Source organism: Gossypium arboreum, chromosome 5 (genome assembly GCF_025698485.1).
Source record: "Gossypium arboreum isolate Shixiya-1 chromosome 5, ASM2569848v2, whole genome shotgun sequence".
NCBI lineage: Eukaryota > Viridiplantae > Streptophyta > Magnoliopsida > Malvales > Malvaceae > Gossypium > Gossypium arboreum.
Window position 1 is genome coordinate 90694083 of NC_069074.1, and position 25118 is coordinate 90719200.

At 33.2% G+C, this 25118-nt stretch overlaps 2 protein-coding genes across 2 annotated transcripts; both read left to right on the forward strand.

Annotated features, from left to right (window-relative positions):
* The first annotated feature begins 602 nt into the window (after window positions 1–602).
* On the forward strand, window positions 603–2329 carry LOC108472089 (receptor kinase-like protein Xa21). Its single transcript, XM_017773606.1, has 3 exons — window positions 603–1015; window positions 1137–1795; window positions 1926–2329. Exons 1-3 carry the CDS (start codon window positions 603–605, stop codon window positions 2327–2329), a joined length of 1476 nt encoding a protein of 491 aa, XP_017629095.1.
* A 4170-nt stretch (window positions 2330–6499) lies between these two features.
* On the forward strand, window positions 6500–11704 carry LOC108454691 (probable disease resistance protein At4g27220). Its single transcript, XM_053028792.1, has 6 exons — window positions 6500–6721; window positions 6804–6929; window positions 7185–9125; window positions 9348–10200; window positions 10361–10636; window positions 10781–11704. Exons 3-6 carry the CDS (start codon window positions 7198–7200, stop codon window positions 11597–11599), a joined length of 3876 nt encoding a protein of 1291 aa, XP_052884752.1. The 5' UTR covers window positions 6500–6721; window positions 6804–6929; window positions 7185–7197; the 3' UTR covers window positions 11600–11704.
* The last annotated feature ends 13414 nt before the right edge of the window (window positions 11705–25118 follow it).

The following is a 25118-nucleotide window of genomic DNA, read 5'->3' on the forward strand; positions in this document are numbered from 1 at the left end:
TTAATTTATTTCATCATGGGTCAAATCAAGTATTATATTATATTATATTGATTACAAAAGTCTGCTGTTCGAATTAGGTTGGAAAAAGACATGATTAGATTAGAGGTGACATGGGCCGGGTTAGGTCGGGTTCGGGCCGAGTCCAGATAAAATTTTAAGCCTGTCTATTAGGCCCAGGCCCGTTTTGGCCCGAAATATGGGCCTAAAAATTTATCCAAGTCAGGTCCGAAATAAAATTGCTAAGCCCGAGTCCGGCCTGGCTCGGCCCATATTAAAATTTTTTTCTTATTTCATTAAATAAAAAATTTAAAAATATAATAAATCAAATATATTTAAAAACATAAAAATAAATATTAAAATAAATAAAAATAATACTAAAACAATTCTTAAAACAATACACGAATTAATAATATAATAAAAATAATTATATTAAAAATTTAAAATAATTAAAAATAAAATAAAAATATATATCTTTAGATGTCAACAATCTTCAGGGCAGCATCCCTTTTGGTCTAGGTAATTGCCAAAATTTGCTTGAAATATATCTTTCTAATAATAACCTTAGTGGAGCAATACCCCCTGAGGTAGTTGGCATCCCATCCATGTCCATTGCACTAGACTTATCATCAAACTATTTGACCGGTGAACTTCCTGTTGCAGTAGAAAATCTAAAACATCTAGGTGAGTTCTATGTCTCTCAAAATAGGTTATCTGGTTGGCTTCCAAATAGCCTTGGTAAATGTGCAAGTCTGGAGTACCTATACATGGATGGAAATTTGTTTGGAGGGCCCATTCCTTCATCTTTAAGTTCATTGAGACGTCTTGTGGAATTGGATGTATCTGAAAATAATCTCTCAGGTGGGATTCCAAAATTTCTTGTAACTTTTGGGGAATTAAAGTATCTAAATCTCTCTTTTAATGATTTTGAGGGAGTGGTACAAAGTGAAGGAGTCTTTAAGAACGCAAGTGCTACATTCGTTGAGGGAAACAATAAACTTTGTGGAGGCAACCCCGCGTTACACTTGTCGAGATGTAACTCAAAAACATCATCAAATACTCCTCTTAGAGTAAAAATTGCAATTATTGTTGCGATTTTAGGAGTGGCTTTGGTATTTTCTTTCTTCCTTATCTTTTAGAAAGAAGAAAAAGCAGCAACCAACAACAACTTGTGTAGAAAATTCACTTTTACAATTATCATATCAAAGCATCCGAAGGGCTACTAATGGATTCTCTACGCAAAATTTGGTTGGTTTTGGAAGTTTTGGTGTTGTATACAAAGGAATTCATGAAGAGAGTGGAGCAGTAATTGCAATAAAGGTGCTTAATCTTCTAAATCGTGGAGCATCCAGGAGTTTCTTGGCTGAATGTGAGGCCTTAAAGAACACTCGACATCGAAATCTTGTTAAGGTATTAACTGCTGTTTCAGGTTTTGATTATCAAGGTAATGATTTCAAAGCCTTGGTTTATGAGTTCATGGAAAAAGGAAGCTTGGAGGACTGGTTGCATCCATCCGTTGACATGAATGAACAAGAGACGGTGAGAAACCTGAACTTCTTCCAAAGGGTTACTGTGGCCATAGATGTTGCCCACGCACTGGAGTATCTACACCATCGTTGCGAGACACCGATCATTCATTGTGACCTCAAGCCAAGCAATATTCTACTCCATGAGGAAATGGTTGCAGATATAAGTGACTTTGGGTTAGCAAAACTCCTTTCTACAGATAGGGTTAGCTATTCTGCTAACCAGTCAAGCTCCCTTGGATTTAGAGGAACTATTGGTTATGCTCCACCGGGTAAGTTTATTTATTTCTTCCATTATTTAAAAGAAAAACATACATCCTAAAAGTAGTTTTTTTTTAATATTTAGAGGGTTTTCCTCTGCAGTTTTTTTATAATGTAATTTTTGTGATGAATGAATTGTAGAATATGGCATGGGAAGTGAGTTGTCAACTAAAGGTGACGTGTATAGTTATGGGATCCTCTTGCTAGAGATGTTTACAGGGAAAAGGCCAACTGATGAAAGGTTTAAAGAAAGTGTAAGTCTTCACAACTTTGTTAAGTCAACTTTGCCTGAACAAATTACTGAGATTATAGATCCCATTCTTCTTCAACAAAGAGTCACTCGAGGAACAATTGCAAACATTACACCCAATAGAAACATTTTGGGAAATGGTAGGCATCTTCAGTGCTTAATTTCAATACTCAAAATAGGACTCATTTGTTCCAGTGAATCACCAAGTGAGCGGATGGACATGAGTGATGTTGTCACCAAGCTTTGTTCCATTAGAGACAAACTTCATCCAACTCGATTGCATCGTGAGGATTGAACTTAAATATGCTGCATAATCAACAAGTAATAATATGTTTTTATCTCAACAGATTACTTAAATCTTTTCATCACTTAAGAGATATTTCTACTATTTCTTATAAGAGTTTTTTTTTTTTCTTTCTTAAGTTGCAGGTATTTTAGATGCCATAAGGATGGAACTGAGAAGCTTAGTTCAAGCCAATTAAGTGCTTTAATATTTATGTTTTGTTTAGACGAATAAGCTATGATAAGCAATTAATGAAACCTTAATATCTTTTCTCTTCAAGTGAGAGTTGCAAAAAGAAGAGTAGTTTGTTATATTAATAATAATGTTGGATTTTGAGTTTAACATATTGTATTAGTAATGCTATTAACATGTCAATGGCCATTGATGGAAACTTCGTTATGTTGAAATTAATATTATTTTAATTTGAAAGTGTGTTAAATGATTCATGCATATTCAATTTGTTATACTATACGTGGATAATGATAGTAGGATTCAAAGCTCATTTCTTACCATTAGCAAGAACTTGTTTCAATTGCATATCATAAGGAGTTCTAACAACCACTTCAAATACAGTATCAGGAAATACCGCTTGTGGAACCTCAATATCCATGGGTTTATTCACTAAATGGCAATTGGCATATACAATACGCCCAGTTGCTTCTCGTGGATTTTCATACCCCTGCTGCGCAAAAATAGGATATGCAATAAGAAAGAAAAATAGGAACACACAACAGATTTTAGGTAGAAAACCCCTAACGTGAAAACTATAGGCAGATGAGAGAAATTCACTAATGTTAAAAAATAATAATATAAAAAGTTTTGCAGTTATGCGCAGTTTTTAAAGGGTTAAACAATCTATCTAATAGAAGAAGTTTAATCCTATACGAATTTAACTTCGCCCCTACAAATTTCTAATTTTGTCTCTCTATCTTATTTCTTTAACAAAGTAAGTTGCATCTCAAAACTTTTTAAACCGGATTAAACGAGATTCGAATCACACAACTCTAACTTTTTTTATATAATTCTATGAAAGTTTTCAATCAAGCTTTAACAATTTTATAAAGTTTACTAAAAAGTTTTTGAAAATTAATCCAATAAGTTATATATGATGTTAATTATAGCTTTTTTAGTCTAAATATGGTTCTCTTCCATTAAAAAATACAATATTAAAGTTATGGGTAAACTATATTAGAGGATACTACTTAACCATGCATAATTTTTCTTTTATCATTTAATTACGAAAAATATAAAATAAATATTTTTTATTAATTGTAAACTCTTTAACGATGAATCTGATGTGATGGTTAAAACTATAATTAAATGCCACCTCAAAAATGATTATGCTTTAGGTCATAATACAATTATGACGATAATGTGTTTTTATTTAATAGCCATAAAGCTAATTAAATGTAATTAAACTTAGAATTTAAATTTTACATAAAATAGAGAAGATCAAATAGACAGATATTTTACATGAAAAACTCTTCTAAAGAGGATAAAATTCACAGACAAAGGAAGCTTTAGCTTTTCACTAAATGAGTAAACAAATGAGAGTATAATATGAAAAAAATAAATCTAAATGTACCAAACATATAATGCTTGAACCCCAAAAACAACATCTTAACTCGAGAACAAAATTCTCTCTATAATTATTACAAAACTCTTATCAAAACTCAAATATAATTTTATTTTATCACCCTAAAAAACTCTTACTAATTGAGATCTTTAAATCAGGGTTACCATAGAAATTCTTACATTGATTGATGGACAATATTTAATAATTATTCTTAATTGCTCTCTTATTTATTTTAAGCAATTATTGAATATTGTCCTGCTATGGATGAATGAGAGTAGTTGATAGGTGCTTTACATTTTCAAAAAGGGATGTTGGATGGTAATGGAAGGGGTGTGGTATTGCTACAGGACATGTTAGTATACCATATGCTTCTGTTCCTCACTGTAAAAAGATTTTTATATTTATGCTCCCAAAATGCATGAATATTGTTAGTAATATGTCAATCTCCATTTTAACCTTAAATGGGTATTTAAATAAATATGTCAAAAAATATCTAAAAATTTAAAAATAATTAAATTATTATATTAAATCACACTTAATTAAACATTTGTCTTAAACTAGAATAATCAATTAAGCTCCTCTAATTTCTGTCATTGATCACATTGATCGTTAAAATAAATTGATAGAGGAATCAAATGGTGACATGTGACACTTTTGATTTAATATAATTTTTCCCTTAAAAATTATAAAAAAATATTGAAATAATAATATATAAAATAAGAAAAATTATAAAAATAAAATAAAATTATAAAAAATATTCAAAATGTTAAATATTAAAATATATGAAAATTGATATCAACCTAAAGAAATGATTAAAATATTTATAATTTTATTAAAACGTACTAGAAATCTATAAAAATCATAAAAATATTAAAATTGATATAAACTTATAAAAAGTATAAAAACTTGAACTAAACCAAATCAATCGGTTGGACTGACTAGATTGAAATCGATGAGAGTATTGATTTGGAGAAATGCATTAGGTTGGTTTAGTTGAAACAGTTGAACAAATTTTTTAATATTTTTTATTTTTAATGTTTTATTTAATTGAATTAGACAGATCGATCGAATTGACAAATTGGTGGCCTTATAGGTTCAAACTACCAATTCGATTCTAAAAATATTGGTTAGAACACTTCATTTTGAAATATGTTAATAGTCGGATAATAAAATTATAATTGGATAAAAATATTAAAAAAATAAAAATTAGGTTCAACCACCCAATTTCTAATTTAACTAGTTTAATGGCTTTCATCGGATTGGTGCCCTTGTTAATTTTGAGCTAACCGGTTTAGTTCAAGTTTTTATGCTAATACTTTTTTTCAATTTTATATATTTTCATAATATTTATAATATTTATAAGTTTAATAACTTTATATCAATTTTAGTATTTAATATTTTTTTATAATTTTATTATTTTTAATCATTTTATGAAAAATAATAGATTACACCAAAAGTTGACACATATCGTCATCTAACTGATCTATCAATTTATTGTAAAGGTCAACATAATGACAGAAACTATTAATAGAGAAACTTAATTAATTATTTAATTAACGACAAAAACTTAATAAAAATAAATTTAATACAAAAACTTAATTAATTTTTTTATAAATTTAATACAAAAACTTAATTAATTTTTTTACGTTTTCTTAAGATTTCTTTTCAACTACGTAACTTTAACAAAATGAATTAATATATTAACATGCACCAATCATATTTTCATATATAATTATACAGAATCAAGGTAAGGACGTAAGTTAATTGTCACTGTTCCAACAATTAATATATTCTAAGAGAAAAGAAATTCTTCATTTATACATCATACATATATATATATATATATATATAGATGAGATTTTCCCATTGGAATTAAATTTCAGACTATTTTCCCAACAGTAAAATGTGATTATGTACAATTTCAGTCTTCACAAGCAAATAAATGAACAAAGCATAATAAAACAAGGAAAAAGACAAAAAGTGGCTGTCAATTGTTCTCCGCTAAGAAGACTAACAAAAAATAAGAAAGACATTGCAAGAATCGCAAATGGTTTTTTTTTTTTTTTCTTTTAGTTGGTTGGAAAAAAAATACACTTAAGTTATTAATTTAATTTAAAATTTTAAAAAATTATCATTGAATTAATAAAATTTTTTTATTTAACTCATTAGGTTATCAGGTTTTTTTCTTTTTAAAGTTCGGTTAGTGAGCTTCAAGTAACTATTCGACAATTAATGCGGTGGATCAATATTCATCAATGACTAGAAGAATATACTTTAAATCTAAGTCAATTTGATGGTTATTGTATCGAAGAAAAAATTTGTTTGGACTTCAGTTCATAGATTAGTGACGAATAAAATTGTTTTATAAATAAAAACTGAACTATGAAAAAGAAGAGAAAAAAGAACCTTCGATTAGTGTAGATAACAATAATAATTTTAACAGCCTAAAATAAAAACATTTATATAGTTTAATGATCATTTTAAATTTTTTTAAAATTTAAGTACCAAAAATAAATTGAGTACCAAAATTAAACTAAGTAATAATTTATTGAGCAAGTGTAGTTTCCAATAAAAGAAAAGTAAGCTAATCGGTCAAGTTTGGATTGCCAAGTAGGCAATACTTTAATTACTACCATAGGTTGTCAGGTTTTATCTTTTTCAATTTTGGAACATTAACTCAAGTAGACTGAGCTTCGGAAAGAGCAAACCAGCAACTAATTGAGTTTAGGGATTGAGTTCTTCCATCAAAACTAAGCATATTGAAAAATCAGACTTTCTTCTTAATTTGCAGTTCACAAAAGATCAATGAAAAAGAGGCTTTAATGAAGGTAAGCTTTAAGGGACTGCTCCTCATAAATTTTACCCAGTTATATCTACTGATTTGTTGTCTTGGTTTTTGCTTTTCTGCAGTAGTATTGGCCTTTTGATGTTTTACAGCTACAATCTACGATCTGAAGGTAGTAGAGAGCTAAAAAAGCTGTATTTGACTCTTGCGTTTACGTATCCAAGTGGTGATAACAGGAGAGAAACATAGAGGTAAGTTCATGAATAAGTTCCACTTTCTCCAATATTTCCTTTTGTAAGCAAACATGATAATCTCTTTGTTTCAGAAGAAAACTACAGTTTCTTAATTAGTAGTTTTTATTCGAATTTTTACTATTTGGAATCAAGATTTTCAAATCCATTGATAATTCCTACTATAATTAGCTAGGCAAACATTCACAATTACTTTCATTTGTGTTTCTGTTAATCTTATTACCAATTGTAAAATTCTTTCTTCAACTTCATCAGATCATCAAGAAAAATGGCTGAACTTGTTGCCTCTGTTTCTTCCAACACCGTGGGAAACTTGGCAACGGAATACGCTTCACCTTATCTTAGCTACTTTTTCCGTTTTGGAAAAATTGTTGAAGAATTCAAAAATCAACGTAAAGCACTTGAATTGAAGAAAGATAGTGTGAAAAATGATGTTGATGCAGCTATAAGGCAAACTGAGGCAATCGAGAAGGATGTTGAGGACTGGTTAACAAGGGCTGAAAATGAATTGGGAGTAACCCAGATCCTGGAAGATGAAATAGGTCACATCAACTGTTCCAAATGGTGTCCTAATTGGGGCTGGAGATATTGCTTAAGTAAGAAACTTGCGAAGAAGACTCTTCTTATCTCTGAACTTTTAGAGACTTGTAACTTTTCACCAATCGGCCGTCGTGCTCCTCTTCAAGGAATAGAGTTCATCACATCTAAGGATTTCAGGGATTCTGAATCTTCAAAATCAGCTTTCATCGGGATCATGGAGGCTATAAATGCTAACATGATTGGACTGTACGGAATACCGGGAGTCGGGAAAGTTGTAGCCAAAGAAGTTGGGAAGCATGCTCTAGAACAAAAGCTCTTTGATAAAGTTGTGATGTTTACCATGTCCCAAAATCCAAACATCAACAAAATTCAAGATAAAGTTGCAGATATTTTTCGTTTAAAATTTGAAACAAGTAGCCAAGAAGGAAAAGCAGAAGAGCTATTCAGGAGTATGCAAGGCGTGAACAATATCCTCGTAATTTTTGATGACGTTTGGGAAGAATTTGAACCGGAGACCATCGGAATTCCATTTGGTGTTGCACATGAGGGTTGTAAAATTCTTCTGACCACACGTCATCAACAAGTTTGCACTATAATGAATTGTCAGAAGAAAATTCAACTTGGTATCTTATCTGAAGTTGAAGCATGGACTTTGTTCAAAGATAATGCTGGTGTTGATGATGGGCCTTCCTCCTTGAATGATGTAGCCAAAGAGGTTGCTAGGGAATGCAAGGGCTTGCCTCTTGCACTCGTAACTGTGGCAAAAGCTCTGAAGGGTGAAAGTCTAGATGGGTGGAGAGCCGCAAATCAAAGACTCAAGGACTCAAGGCATTTGGATAATGAAGAAGTTTTTGGAGGTGTCTACAGTCCTCTTAAACTTAGCTACGATTATCTGAAGAAAAACAATAGCCAAACAACTGAAAATGACATCCAATCGTGTTTCTTGTTGTGTTCCCTTTTTCCTGAAGATGATGAAATCCTTATTGAGATATTGATTATGTGCGGAATTGGTGTGGGGTTGTTCTCTCATATTTGCTTAATTGAAGATAAAAGAAGGGAAATTGGTGTAGCACTGACAAAACTCCAAAAATCTGGCCTTTTATTGGAAACTGATAATGCAGAAACCGTGAGAATGCATGATGTTGTTCGAGATTTTGCTCATTGGCTAAAATCAATGGGAGAAAATAGATTCATGGTACAAGATGAGTTGAAAGAATGGCCTCATATGGTTGAAAATTTTGGATGTTATACTGGAATCGCTTTATGGAACTGCAGTAGTCACATAGATAATTTTCCAGATAAAGCGAAACTTTCAAAGCTTAAGATTTTGGTTGTGAGTGGAAAGGAAATACTAAGAGTTTCTAGTACATTTTTTGAAGAAATGAAATCCCTTCATGTTCTAATTCTCATAGATGTAAATTTCTCACTAGAAGGACTCCAATCCTTAACAAATCTTCGAACTCTGTGCTGTATAGATTGTAAGCCAGAGAACTTATCATCACTGACACATATGAGAAACCTTGAGATTCTTGCATTGTTTGGCACTAATACTGATGAGATACTTGAAGATTTAGTGGAATTGTCTACACTGAAATCATTATATCTTTCACATGATGAAGAGCAACAAATCAATTTCCCCCCCAACTTGCTATCAAGGTAATAGTGCTTTAGATTTATTTATTTTTTATCATATCATATTTGCTTTTGTGTTATTTAGTTTCCTATTAATTACTTTAATAGGTATGTTGATTTTTTTCAGTTATGCGTAGATAAACTCTTCTTAAGTTTATACTTTATATTTTAAGACGCACAATCTTGTTTAAATAATGTTTTTTAAAGTCAGTCTTAGTAATTAATACTTTGTTATGAATATAATAGATTGACATTACTGCAAGAGCTACATGTGACAAGTGAAAATAATATCAACTTATTGGAGTTGAATTCATTATCTCGTTTGACTGCACTATCACTTACAGTTTCTGCTGAACAAGGTTTTCAAGAGAATTTTATGTTCCCTAAACTACAAAGGAACAATATTGTTGTAAATGGCTATTTTGGATATTTAAGGGGTTTAACCTTTAGAACCTTGAAAATTAATAATCTGCCATCATTATTGAGTGCATTTAAGGATCTGTTTTGCAATGTGGAAAAGTTGAGCCTGGAGAATGTCGATGGAGAAAAGAACATTATCCCAAACTTATGTAAAAAGAGAGTAAATGAGTTGACTTCTCTTTGGCTTAAATCTTGCGAGGATATGGAATTCTTGATTGACATAACAGGAGAACAAGGGTCCAGTGTAGCATTATCTAATTTGGTGGAAGTGGATATACGAAATATGAATTGTTTGAAAGAGTTGTGCCATGGTCCACCTCCGACTGGTTTCTTGCGAAATCTTGAAGAAGTGAGCATTGAACATTGTAAGCGTTTACAAGTGGTTTTTCAAATGAATAAGATTTCTGAAAAAGTTGAAAGTCAGGCACCACTGCTCTCAAGGTTAACAATCTTGAAGTTGTATTCATTACCGGAGTTGGAGAGCATATGGAATTTAGAGTCATCCCATCATGAGATTGCGAGCCTCCGAAGTTTAAAGGTTGTTAGAATTGGAGATTGCAGTAAACTGAAAACAATCTTCTCTCCTTACCTTGCTCTAAGTATGCTACATCTACAGGAACTGTACATAGACTGCTGTGATGGATTAGAGCAAATCATCAGTTTTGCCCAAGAAGATGAGGTAGATATACCTATTCATTCCAGAAACTTTTAGTGTGCTTTATCTGTTTTTTCTTTTTAATAGCAGTTGTTTTAGGCTATGGAAAAAAAAAATATGACAAAACCGGATTCTATTTTTATTTAATTAGGAATTATTTTAATATTTTTATTTAAACATGCAGAATCACTATTCTCTATGTTGGCCAAAATGGAAAACTCTTTGGATCGAAAATTGTCGATCATTGAAATATGTGTTTCCAGATACTTTATCTCAAGCACTTCCACAGTTGGAATGTGTTTACCTAAAGAACTGTCCTCATTTGATGCTAATCTACGATCAGACAGAAGGAAAGGATGTAACTGGCAATCACATTTTGCTCAATGTGCCGTTTTTGCGAAACTTATCAGTGATAAATTGTCCCCAATTGACATGCTTTGTTGTTCAAGCTCAACTGGAGGTATCATCTAGATTGTTTGCAGTTTTAGATGGGTTTTGGCACTATAACTAACTATTGTTTGCATAATTGGCATGCAAAAAGCTTATGGGTAACATTTATTATAGTGTACTTTTATGGAATTTACTACTGTGTTTGTGTTTGCAGAAATTATATCTTAGTAACGTGACATGCCGACAATTGTGTCACATTGATGTCCTCACATTGAATCAAGACTATATAATAGTTGGGGATCATGAAGAGGTATTTCAGGTTCAAGGTGGGCACTTATTCTCAAGCTTACAAGAACTACACTTAGAGTGTTTATCTAAAGTGCAAATTATATGGAAGGATGTTGCTCAAGTTGTAACCCTACAAAACCTTACAACTCTGGAGATTATTGATTGCAAGAAGCTAAGATATATATTTTCACCTACAACAGTTTGCAGTTTATCACAATTGGTCAGTCTACAAATCAAGGGATGTGAGGAATTGGAGCGAATCATTTTACCCAAGGATCAAGTTTCTTCATCATCTCATGGTGATATTGGTCTTCAACCTATAAGCTTTCCTAATTTGGCTACAGTTTCTGTTACGAATTGCGAAAACTTGAAAACTCTTTTTCCTCTTGGATTTGTCAGTTCTCCTCACCAACTTAAATATCTCGTGGTTAAACAAAACCCGAAATTGGCACAAGTATTTGAAGTAGAAGATGGAAGGGAAGTGACAACCAAGAAAGAGATAAAGTTTGATAAATTAGAACGATTAGCACTTGAAGAACTGGCTTGCCTCGTTGAGCTTTGTCCTAAAGGATATCATTTTGTGTTTTCGGCTTTGACCTTTTTGATCGTAAGAGAATGTCCCAACATGACTACAGGCTTCTTCATTGATTCAAACCATTTTGTGCATTCCAAGAAAATAGAGGTATACACCTTGCAATCCTTAATGCTATTTAAGCCCATGGCGTTTATAATAACAAGCTTGTAAGCAAACTGAAGCATATGTATCTTTTTTTTCTTGCCCTTATGACACTAATATGAGATACTTATTTTTGTTTTACATTAAACTTTTATTAATGATTTATAAAGGCAACTGAAGGACCAGCCACTGCTCAAAGTACAGTTCACAACTACATGTTTTGGGGATCCTTCATGAGGAATACATTACCACATTACATGGAAGAATAAACATAGGTAATGTAGAAGCCCAAATTGCCCGGGCCCAATTATATGAAAACCCAACCAAACCTCTAAACCCACTAAAACCCTTAACCCATGACCCATTTACATCTACCCAAACCCAATTCAAAAGCCCATTAAGCCCCCAAAAAAAACCTAACCCAAAAAAAAACAAAGAAAAAAAAAGAAACAGAAAAACCTACCCCAAAAAAAACCTAACCCAAAAAAAAAAAAAAGAAGAAAAAAGAAAAACCTAACAAAAAAAGATAAAAAAACCTAGCCACCTAACCACTTTCCCACTTGTCCCATTTTTCCTCCCATTGTCTACCACCACCACCTACAAAATAGAAAAAAAAAAAAGAAAATCATGTAAAAGATGGCTATAAAAAGCTATTCAAAAATCATGTAAAAAAAAAAGAAGGGAGGATTTTACAAAGATTGAAGAAGAAAAAAACACAAAAATCCCTTCAAATTTTGAACACAAAAGAAACATCAATAAAAAGGTTGCATCTTTTCTTTTTCCTCTTCTTTCGAATTTTTTTCTTTTTTTGTATTGCTTTTTTCTTTCTTTATATATACATATATTGTTAAAAATTTAACTTTTCCGCCACCGTGGCGGTTGCGTGGTGGTCGACGACCGGCCGCGACCGACGATCAACCGGTGACCGGCCCCCCTTGGCCGGATTTCCTTTTCCCCCTCCCTTCTCTCTTCTTTCCCCCTTCTTTTTTTTAGGTATTTTATATATATTATGTATATATTTTTTAATGCCATTAGTTATATATTTCTTATGTATATATTCTTAAATACTATTATATACATATATATATATATATTTTAAATACCATATTGTGTATATATTATTATTACAAATTATTACTATTGCTAGTATTATTATAACTATTATTATATTAGTGTATATTTTATGTACATATGTATATATATATATATTTTTGCACATATCATTATTTTATATTATTGTTGTAAATTTTTTATGTATATATTTTTTAGGTACGTTTCCTAATATTTTCTTTTATTGTAGATATTATTATTATTATTATTACATACTTTTATTATATGCATATATATATATATATATGTATTTTTATGTACATATTATTATTTTATATTATTATTACCAAATATATCATTTTTCCTATTTTATTATTAGTACATGATTTGTTTTTATTTTGTAAATATCATTATTATTGTTATTCTAATATTCTAGTATTCCATGTTAATATTTTTCATTAATGATATCATTTTTTTGCGTCCTTTATCTATTTTTAATTTCTCACTTTAGGAATATTTTTTCTCATGTTTTAATTAATTTCAAAAATAAGGCAATGTACCGATTTAATATTAAGCCATCGATTTCATCGCTATGTTGGGTGAAATTCATCGGCTTGTGTTAAAAAACGGGACACCCTTTCTAAAAAGAAATCGAAAACTAAAAATTCTCATTTTTCAATCGGATCACGATTAAATATTATATTGAACTCGTATTTTTGAAAATCAAGTCAACAAATGTTTATGAAATTCATCGGCTTGTGTTAAAAAACGGGACACCCTTTCTAAAAAGAAATCGAAAACTAAAAATTCTCATTTTTCAATCGGATCACGATTAAATATTATATTGAACTCGTATTTTTGAAAATCAAGTCAACAAATGTTTATGAGATACCAATTTTGGGCGTCGCGAGGGTGCTAATACCTTCCTCGCAGAATCGACTCCGAACCCCAATTTTCTCTCGGACTTTCACGTAGACCTAAATTTGGCCTTCTTTTATTTTAAAATAATTTTATTAGGTGTCCGATCACACCTATAAAAAGGATCGGTGGCGACTCTCTTTGTTAATAAAATCGAAAGTTGGTTTTCAAATGTTTAATAAATCGCCACAATTAGCGACCAAGCGAAGCTAAAAATTTTTTTACGTCGCACATTTGGCGACTCCACTCGGGGACCCTTTTTGAGAGTCGAGTCGAATTAAACTCGCGTTGTCAAAACTTTCAAAGTTCCTTGTTCAAATTAACATTTAGTCGTGATCTTCAAATTTTTGTTTTAAAAAAATCATGCATTTGCATCGTGTTGTATATATTCTAACTTGTTTTATCCGGTTGTTTTTCGACTTTAAATTTTTGTGATTTTAGTTTGGTTTAGTTTTTAAATAAAATGTAAAGTTTTGCAACTTTCTCCCCACACACCGTGCACGTGCATTTTGTTGCATAACATGAGCTCTCTACCCGGCTCCGTCCGTTTAAGTGAAAGTAAACGCTACGCCTTCGTGAGTTAACTCGTCCCTCCATACAAAGCTAGTGAATACTTTGGTTACATATGACTTATGCTTTCGTGAGTTAACTTGTCCCTCCGCATAGGCATAAGTAAATGTAATCCTCGAATTGAACTCGTGAGCTGTGATAGGCTATGACCGAGGCTCGTGCTAATCTTAGCGAGATGATAGTACGGGCAATTCGAGTACCTATCTAGAACCAAAACCGCATATAATGAACCATACGAGCCACCTAACTAGAGCCATGCCGAACCTCTGTCCGCTTAGTAGTCCCCAAAATAAGTGCACGGAGGAATGCCTCTTGCCTTTTGCATTTTCACTTTCTATATAAGAGGATCGGGTGCATTTAATAAACTAGGTCGGGTAGTTCGATTTGTTGAAGTTCTCTATGTTTTTCTTTGTATTAAATTACTAATCAAGTTTGTTTGTCTTTGCTTTATTGTTTTCATCATGCATTATAGGCATCATATTAGGAAGGTGTTGATTAAAGATTGGTTGCCAAAACGGGTTTCTAATGGAGGAGTCAATTATACGAGTGACCGAAACGTTGTGTAATACTCCTTTGATTAAGGAAATGCCTAAACAGGGGCTATCTTGAAATTAACACCAAATTTTTGCATATTCATTCATGACTGACATTCATTTGACATTCATGCATTCATTCATACATTGCATATCCCATACTCGGTCATTGAAGATAAAATATATAATTCGCAGCTTGTAATACCACAAGACTGGAACCACGTCATCCGTATAAAACTCGCCGACAAGCTAGAGTAATAGAGGCTGAATTCAATGAGAAAATTGAAAGATTGAAAAAGGCCGAGAACCAGAATGGGAGCCTATGGAATTCCCTCCTTTGTCAAGAACATTTACGTCTGCGGGAATGATATACCCGAGGCAGGACAATGCACAAAGCACAATGTTAATGATCGAAAAGGGTTTTCAGAACATCAATATAAATGTCATTGACAAAGGAGCTGACACAAGTAAAGATGTCTCAAGAATACGCCTTTGTCCCCCTGGTTTCATGTTGAACAATTGGACTGCCGAGGACCTTCTTGTAGTTTATAAGTCTTCAGAGTAATGCTCAAACATTAACATTCTATTGTGTCCCTAGATATAATAGAATTCTTTTGTAAGAGCTTGCATTCGCTCTTTATCATTCAAATGAATATCAATGAAGATGCATTTTGTCATGATCTTTCGCATTATCACTAATTTCATAATCATTTTCTCATTTCATAGCCTGTCCTTACATTTGCCTCATGCCATGCCATAACATTTCGTTTGTTGGTTCCAATACTTGGATGCCCCTCTATAGTCTCTTTTTTTCATTCAACTTTCAGGTGCTCAGATGTCAACAGCATGAACAAACCCGTTACGAGTCCTGAAATCGATTTTGAGAAGGCTGTTTGTTTAGGAGAATTCGAAGCCGAAGAAAATGTTGAAGACTATGTCTCGTCTCCTGACTTGCTAAGAATGGTGGAACAAGAGGATAAACTGATTTTGCCTCATCAAGAATCTGTTGAAACAATAAATCTGGGAACTGAAGAAAGGAAACAAGAAGTGAAGATTGAAACTTCTATTTCAGGGGGCACCAGGCATAATTTGATTGCTTTGCTTCGCGAGTACAAAGATGTATTCGCATGGTCATATTAGGACATGCCAAGATTGGATGAAAATGTAGAGGTCCATAAGCTCCCATTAAAGCCAGAATGCAAGCCCATTCAACAAAAGCTAAGACGAATGAGGTTTGAGATGTTGTTGAAGATAAAAGTGGAAGTCAAGAAGCAATTTGATGCTGGCTTCCTACAAGCCTCCAAATATCCAGAATGGGTGGCTAACATAGTCCCGATACCAAAGAAAGATGGCAAAGTACGAATGTGCGTGGATTATCGTGACCTGAATCGAGCAAGTCCTAAAGATAATTTTCCCTTACCACTCATTGATACGTTGGTGGATAACACAGCAAAACATTCATTGTTTTCTTTCATGGATGGATTCTCGGGGTATAATCAGATCAAGATGGCCACTGAGGATATGGAGAAAACTACCTTCGTAACAATGTGGAGAACATTCTGCTACAAGGTGATGCCATTTGGGTTAAAGAATGCTGGAGCAACATATCAGAGGGCTATGGTAACGTTATTCCATGACATGATGCATAAGGAAATAGAGGTCTACGTCTACGATATGATTGCTAAATCCAGGGAGGAAGAGCATGTAGTGAACCTGAAGAAATTGTTCGACAGACTGAGAAAGTTCCAGCTAAGGCTCAATCCGGCCAAATGTACGTTTGGGGCTACCTCGGGAAAGTTGCTAGGCTTCATTGTCAGTGAAAGAGGTATCGAAGTTGATCCAGATAAAATAAAAGCCATCCAAGAATTACCACCTCAAGACGCAAAAGGAAGTTAGAGGATTTTAGGAGATTAAACTACATCGCCCGATTTATCGCTCAACTTACCAACCAATGCGACCCAATCTTTCGGCTTCTTCGAAAACATAACCCGGAAGAATGGAACGAGGAATGCCAGGTAGCCTTTGATAAGATAAAACAATATTTGTCCAGTCCTCCAGTGCTAGTACCGCCAACTCCTGGAAGACCATTGATATTGTATTTGACTGTGTTCGAAAGTTCAATGGGTTACGTACTGGGGCAACACGACGAGTCAGGAAAGAAAGAAAAAGCGATCTACTACCTCAGCAAAAAGTTCACTGAATATGAGGCAAAATATTCGTCCATTGAGAAATATTGTTGCGCTCTGGTTTGGGTAGCTCGGAGACTCAGACAATACATGTTGTATCACACGACATGGCTAATTTCAAAGCTGGACCCAATAAAATACGTGATGGAATCGCCGGCACTATCAGGAAGAATGGCACGATGGCAGATCCTCCTTTCGGAATATGATATTGCCTATGTAAGTCAAAAGTCGATAAAAGGGAGAGCAATAGCTGACTTCTTAGCAACTCGAACGACAGAGGAATATGAGCCTTTAAGATTCAATTTCCCAGACGAAGACTTAATATGCATCACAGAAATAGAATCTGAGTCATCAAAGAGAAGTCATGGAAGATGTGCTTTGATGGTGCGTCAAATGCTTTAGGGCATGGAATTGGAGCAATCCTGGTATCACCAGACGGGAATCATTATCCGTTCACCGCAAGACTGAACTTCTTCTGTACCAATAATATCGCAGAATATGAGGCCTGTATCATGGGGCTTCGTGCTGCTATCGAACGAAACATCAAGATCTTGGAGGTGTACGGGGACTCAGCCCTAGTGATTTACCAAATCCGTGGAGAGTGGGAAGTGAGGGACTCAAAATTGATTAAGTACAGCGATTTAGTGGCTGGATTGATCAAGGAATTCAAAGAAATAGCTTTTCATTACTTCCCACGAGAAGAGAACCAACTGGCTGATGCCCTGGCCACTTTGGCTTCAATGTTCAAAGCAAGTAGAGAAGCAGAAATAATGCCCCTCAAAATAAGCATATACGAGGTCCCTGCACACTGTTGTAGCATTGAGAAAGAAGTAGACGGACGGCCTTGGTTCCATGATATCTTAGAATATATCAAGAATCAAAGGTATCCCGAACAAGTGAATGAGAACGATAAAAGAACAATTAGAAGAATGGCAGCGGGATTTGTTCTTGATGGGGATATCTGTATAAAAGAGGAAAGGATCGATGCTTTTGAGATGTGTGGATGATGTTGAAGCCGAAAAATACTTGAAGAGGTCCATAAGGAATTTGCAAAACGCATGCCAATGGTTTCAATATGGCCGAAAGATCATGAGACTTCGGTTATTATTGGTGACAATGGAAAATGATGAATCAATTTTGCGGAAAATGCCACAAATGTCAAATCTATGGCGATAAAATTCATGTAGCCCTTCACCCCTTCATGTCATGACTTCTCCGTGGCCTTTTTCTATGTGGGGCATGGATGTCATAGGGCCAATTTCTCCAAAAGCATCAAATGGACATCGATTCGTTTTGTGGTCATTGATTACTTCACAAAATGGATAGATGCCGCCGTTTGCCAATGTGACGAGGATCTGCGGTTTGCGGTGTTTTGAAAAGGAAATCATTTGCGGTATGGTTTGCTGAAAGAATCATTTCAGATAGTGCCACGAATCGAACAATAAGATGATGAAAGAAGTGTGAGCAGTTCCAAATAAAGCATCATAACTCCTCGCCCTATCGCCCAAAGATGAACGGAGCTGTTGAAGCAGCCAATAAAAATATTAAGAGGGTCATTGGGAAAATAACTGAGACATATAAAGATTGGCACGAGAAGCTTCCATTTGCTTTGTTTGCATATCGCACATCTGTGCGAACATCTACGGGAGCAACTCCTTTCTCTCTGGCTTACGGAATGGAAGCTGTGCTACCTATTGAGGTTGAGATCCCCTCCCTGCGAGTCTTAATGGAATTAAAGTTAGAAGAAGCAGAATGGGTTCGAGCTCGATATGATTAGTTGAACCTCATCGAAGAAAAATGTCTAAGAGCAATTTGTCACGAGCAGATGTACCAGAAGAGAATGATCGCGGCCCATGACAAGAAAGTATGGCCAAGAGAATTCCACGAAGGAGAACTCGTACTGAGGAAGATTCTCCCAATACAAAAGGACCTGCGAGGAAAATGGGCACCAAATTGGGAAGGACCATACGTCGTAAAGAAGGCATTTTCGGAGGACCTTTGATCCTTACCGAGATGGATGGCAAGGAGCTCTGAATCCAGTGAACTCGAGATCTTGTGAAGAAATATTATGCTTGAGATGAAAACCAAAAGGGCATAAAAAAAAAAAGGATCAAGGCGAAAACCCGCAAAGGCGTCTTGATTAGCACAAAAGATTAGGATGAAAACCCGAGAGGCGTCCTAATGAGGTAAACTTGGCTTAAAGAGCGTGGCGTTTAACAATGGGTCAAACAAAGTGAGACTACGAGATTTGAAGCATTTCTAAAAGCTCAAATCTTCTACGCAAGAAGCAGCTCGAAAAGATTTTTGATTGAGGAACAAGGAAGAGTTCATGTGTTGAATATCTAGAGCATTTGTATCCGTTGAATACGATCCTTTCTTTCTTTTGACATTTTTTACTCTCATTGGTTAACTTGCTTTGTTTGCCACATTTGAAATAGATGAATATGAAATATCATTTTGTCCCTATCTGACCTTTTTCATGCATCTCATTATGTGTTTATTTACATGATAAATGGTGAAATGACATACTCTAAGCAAAAGAAATGTTAAGCATTACCTGGATGAAAATTTGATAAGCACAAGAGTCTCAAAGTAAGAACAAAGTTCAATCGGGGGCAAAAGAGTGATATCGAGAAACGTCGATTACTCGTGAAGCTTGAAGACAGTATAAGGCTCAAGAGAAAGTCGAGAATCAAAGCAATGAACACAGATCCTCAACAATCGTGGCTAAATGGACATACGACAAACATGCTTAAGGAGCACTGCATAATCATGTAGGCATAAAAGCATTTAAGACAAACATGTGCATATCATGATAACATCATACATGGCATATACAGGTACTCCAACAGAGCAAGAAATCTTGAATGAGAGTCGAACTGAATCAAAGGAAAAGACACCCGAATTCTACCAAAGGACAGGTTTTGGTATTTTGATGTTTTTAATTCATGCTTTTCAAGGAAAATCAACTCATATTGCGAGAGATGAGTTGAGCCTCAAGACACGTTGAGGTATTTTTAATTGTTGTTTTCAAAATCAACTCATATTGAGAAGTGAGTTGAGCCTCGGGACACGCTGAGGTATTTTTAGTTTTAAATTGACTCATATTGCGAGAGGTGAGTTAAGCCTTTTAATTTTTGTTTTTCAAAATCAACTCATATTGCTAGAGGTGAGTTGAGCCTCGGGGCACGCTGAGGTATTTTCAATTTTGTGTTTTAATTTCAACTCATATTGCGAGAGGTGAGTTGAGCCTCGAGTCACGTTGAGGTATTTTCAATTCTGTTTTCAATTTACGTTGTTCAAGAATCAACTCATATTGAGAGGTGAGTTGAACCTCCATCACATATCGAGGTATTTTCAAAATCGCTTTTCAAGTTAAGTTTCAAAAATCAACTCATATTGCGAGAGGTGAGTTGAGCCTTGGCTCACGCTATTTGAGCTATTTTCAATTCTGTTTTTAATGTCTGCTTTTAGAGAGTCAATTCATATTGCAAAAATGAGTTGAGCTCAGGATCACATGCCAATAGAGAATAAAGATTGAAGCTGATTGAAGACGTCAGATTCTGCCTCCTTAAAGTTGCAGTGGAGTTGATCGAGGGCATCGATATTGCCTTTCCGAGTCGCAGAAGAGAAGACCAAAACCTTATCTCACCGAAGCGATAGAAGAGCATATTGAAATTGTAGATCTTATCTTTCGAGTTACGGTGAAGCGGATCGAAGCCACAAATCTCATATCCTTGAAGTTACATTGGAACAGATTGAAGCTACAAGGCATATCTCCGAATTTGCGATGGATTGAACCAAAGCTACAAGATGCGGTGGACTGAAAAGAGACTAACTAAACAAGAAGAGTTCCAAATCAAGTCAAGACCTAGCAAGACCGGCAAGTTTGGTCTTCCTTGAAAGTCTTTGCTCTATTATCGTTGTAACGACAATGAGCAAAGAGGGGCTATAGAAGCCCAAATTGCCCGGCCCAATTATATGAAAACCCAACCAAACCTCTAAACCCACTAAAACCCTTAACCCATGACCCATTTACATCTACCCAAACCCAATTCAAAAGCCCATTAAGCCCCCAAAAAAAAACCTAACCCAAAAAAAAACAAACAAAAAAAAAAAGAAAAAGAAAAACCTACCCAAAAAAAACCTAACCCAAAAAAAAAAAAAGAAGAAAAAGAAAAACCTAACAAAAAAGATAAAAAACCTAGCCACCTAACCACTTTCCCACTTGCCCCATTTTTCCTCCCATTGTCTACCACCACCACCTACAAAATAGAAAAAAAAAAGAAAATCATGTAAAAGATGGCTATAAAAAGCCATTCAAAATCATGTAAAAAAAAAAGAAGGAGGATTTTACAAAGATTGAAGAAGAAAAAACACAAAAATCCTTCAAATTTTGAACACAAAAGAAACATCAATAAAAGGTTGCATCTTTTTCTTTTTCCTCTTCTTTCAATTTTTTTTTTTTTTTTGTATTGTTTTTTTCTTTCTTTATATATACATATATTGTTAAAAATTTAACTTTTCCGCCACTGTGGGCGGTTGCTGCGTGTGGTCGACGACGTGGCATGACCGACGATCAATCGAAGGACCCCCCTTGGCCGGATTTCCTTTTCCCCTCCCTCTCTCTTCTTTCCCCTTCTTTTTTAGGTATTTTATATATATTATGTATATATTTTTAATGCCATTAGTTATATATTTCTTATGTATATATTCTTAAATACTATTATATACATATATATATATATATATTTTAAATACCATATTGTGTATATATTATTATTACAAATTATTACTATTGCTAGTATTATTATAACTATTATTATATTAGTGTATATTTTATGTACATATGTATATATATATATATTTTTGCACATATCATTATTTTATATTATTGTTGTAAATTTTTATGTATATATTTTTTAGGTACGTTTCCTAATATTTTCTTTTATTGTAGATATTATTATTATTATTATTACATACTTTTATTATATGCATATATATATATATATATGTATTTTATGTACATATTATTATTTTATATTATTATTACCAAATATATCATTTTTCCTATTTTATTATTAGTACATGATTTGTTTTTATTTTGTAAATATCATTATTATTGTTATTCTAATATTCTAGTATTCCATGTTAATATTTTTCATTAATGATATCATTTTTTTCGTCCTTTATCTATTTTTAATTTCTCACTTTAGGAATATTTTTCTCATGTTTTAATTAATTTAAAAATAAGGTAATGTACCGATTTAATATTAAGCCATCGATTTCATCGCTATGTTGGGTGAAATTCATCGGCTTGTGTTAAAAAACGGACACCCTTTCTAAAAAGAAATCGAAAACTAAAATTCTCATTTTCAATCGGATCACGATTAAATATTATATTGAACTCGTATTTTTGAAAATCAAGTCAACAAATGTTTATGAAATTCATCGGCTTGTGTTAAAAAGCGGGACACCCTTTCTAAAAGAAATCGAAAACTAAAATTCTCATTTTCAATCGGATCACGATTAAATATTATATTGAACTCGTATTTTTGAAAATCAAGTCAACAAATGTTTATGAGATACCAATTTTGGGCGTCGCGAGGGTGCTAATACCTTCCTCAGCAGAATCGACTCCGAACCCCAATTTTTCTCTGGACTTTCACGAGACCTAAATTTGGCCTTCTTTTTATTTTAAAATAATTTTATTAGGTGTCCGATCACACCTATAAAAAAGGATCGATGGCGACTCCCTTTGTTAATAAAATCGAAAGTTGGTTTTCAAATGTTTAATAAATCGCCACAATTAGCGACCAAGCGAAGCTAAAAATTTTTTTTTACGTCGCTACAGGTAAAACAAGTTTGTCAATTTCAATTATTGATAATACTCTAAAATGACGTGTTTTTATACATTAATCATGTGTTTATTTTGAGCTTGAGCCTACTAATTTGAGCTATTTATGTCTTTTTATCTTTTAGGGATTAAATTGGAAGCGAAAAGTAAATTCAAGGGAAAAAGCGTCAATTTAGAGATTAAATGGGTCAATATGCAACGTGGGACAAATATGGTGCCAAAAGTGCGAACATGGAAGGCACAAGACTTAAAAGCAAATAGAAGAGATTTTATTTTGGAACACTCTATTTTATTTTATTTTATTTATATTAGGATAATTAATATTTAGATAAATATTAGGATTATTTAATTTTAGGATTTTATTTTAATTATCTTTATTTATCTTTAATTAAATATATTTATCTTTTAGAATTTAAGTTAAATTAGACTATCTTCCTAGCATTATAAATAGGGGGTGAAGTGACTCTATTTGGGTTCATCTTTTTCTGTAAACACTCTCTCCCTGAAAGTTTAGGCTTTTGTTTCTTTATATTTTCTTTCAATAAAATCTCTTTCCATTTTTATATTTATTTTTTTTATACCATTATCATGAGCCACTAAAATCTATCTAGCCGAAAGTTGTCAATATTCCCCAAAAAGGGTTCTTGAGGCCTAGAATCCGTACTTAGCCTTCTCGCCAAGTATTCATCGTTTCTCCGCACTACGGGCTAACGCTTCCGTCCATGACCCTTAAGAAGTAAGCTTTTCAGCATATGCAAAGGCGGCCGCTTTGTATGTTTTGGAAGGATTACACAGTCGGTTCGTTAACTTACTGCGTGGCAAGCCAAAAAGACAAAATGGCGTGGGATTCGCCATTGAGAAGCGTTGATCTAGCATAGATTACTGGCTAGAGTTAGGTTCCCTAAAAATCGTAAGTCTAATCTTTGGAGCTGGTGGTCATAGGCATCCTCTTCCAATATAACTGGCTTGCTTGAGTTGAGAAGGGTTATTTAAAAGCCGAGGATTGAACCCAAGGCGGAATGAGACAATTGGAGGCTGGAATCTACCAATAAGAATTTCTTTTCCTTTAACTCTCTTTATTATTTTTATATATCCTTCATCTCAATTTCTGTCATTTATTTAATTTCGCAATTTTAATTTAATTTAAATACTATTTTTATTTTTCCAAATCGAAATTCTTAATTCTGTTTTTTTTTCAGGAACGCAAGTTTCTTGGCCAAGAAATTGTCCAAGATTTCAAAAAACGAGCATTCGTACAATCCGGTCCTTGAGGATTCGACCCTACTTCCCCTTTACTGTTATTTTTATTAGTTTACAAGGAATAGGATATTTTTGGTACTCTTAACGACCGCATCAATTATCAATTCTTTGTTTCTTTCTACCTCATAAGTAAATTTGGGTGAATCACTTGTACCATTTTTCTATTATTTACATTAAAAATATGGCTTAATAATTGTATCTTTCTTCCAACTAATAATTTAGCTAATTAGAGCCGTTTCTCTCTGTTATAGCTTTTACTGTATGCTTTACCTACTATATAAGTATGAGAACAAGAGTGCATTTCCTTTGTGTCGTATCCTTATTTTTTGGGTTAAATAACTTGGCAATTCTCCCATTAGATCCTGAATTTTGTTTAGGTTCAATTTAATCTTTGAACTAGGTAGTTGTTCTCATATTGAAGCCTAACTAAGTAATTGTTCTTGTATTAGGGGCTTATTTTGTCTAAGTTAGTCTTTGACCTTGACAATTGTTCCCATATTGAGACTTAAACTTTAGGGTTTTTAAGGAAATATTATGAATCAATTTGGATAAAAAAAAGTTCAGCCCCCAATAGCAAACAATTGTCAAGTTGAAGTATTAAGTTTAAAAAAATTTTAGGTCTCAAAATGTGAGTAATTGCCAAGTTCAAAACTCAAGCGTTTAACCTTTTAATTTTTTTTATTAGTTATGCAAACTAAAGACAGAACTTGACAAATTTTATTTTGTGATTTTATTAGTTATGCAACAGTGATTTTATTTGAAACATTGTTGCTACTTCTCATCTTTAAAAAAAAAACATTATTTTGTTTCTAAACATTATTTGAGAAATTGAAATCATCAACTAATGAATTAAGAGCAAGAAATTCTTCATTCTCTTTGAAAGTTAGAATCGTTTTGATGTACATCAAAACCATCAAATATAATTTTTTACGCTCTAACTTAATTAAATAGTAGTATAAAGTAGTAGGGTCGATTCCACAGAGATTAAGATTCTTAATTCTTCTCTTTTTGTGACTAGATTTATGACTCTAGACAATTGTTGTGCCTATGACTTGTGTGTACAAAGCTGTAAAATAGAAAAGAGGGAATTTAGTTGATAAAGAAAATAAAATAAATAAATATAAAATAAAATAATAACATAATTATGATTGCAAAATAAAAGTCGCGAAATTAAATTAAATCAGTGAATCAAGTCAGTGAATTCTTAGCCTTAG

Bases quoted from the DNA above. Each gene is read 5' to 3' on its own strand.
- LOC108472089 (XM_017773606.1), top strand. From the start codon at position 603: ATGTCCATTGCACTAGACTTATCATCAAACTATTTGACCGGTGAACTT. The intron at 1,016-1,136 runs GTTACACTTGTC...CTTATCTTTTAG, and splicing joins CTTTGTGGAGGCAACCCCGC to AAAGAAGAAAAAGCAGCAAC. The intron at 1,796-1,925 runs GTAAGTTTATTT...AATGAATTGTAG, and splicing joins TATTGGTTATGCTCCACCGG to AATATGGCATGGGAAGTGAG.
- LOC108454691 (XM_053028792.1), top strand. From the start codon at position 7,198: ATGGCTGAACTTGTTGCCTCTGTTTCTTCCAACACCGTGGGAAACTTG. The intron at 9,126-9,347 runs GTAATAGTGCTT...TGAATATAATAG, and splicing joins CCCCCCAACTTGCTATCAAG to ATTGACATTACTGCAAGAGC. The intron at 10,637-10,780 runs GTATCATCTAGA...TTGTGTTTGCAG, and splicing joins TTGTTCAAGCTCAACTGGAG to AAATTATATCTTAGTAACGT.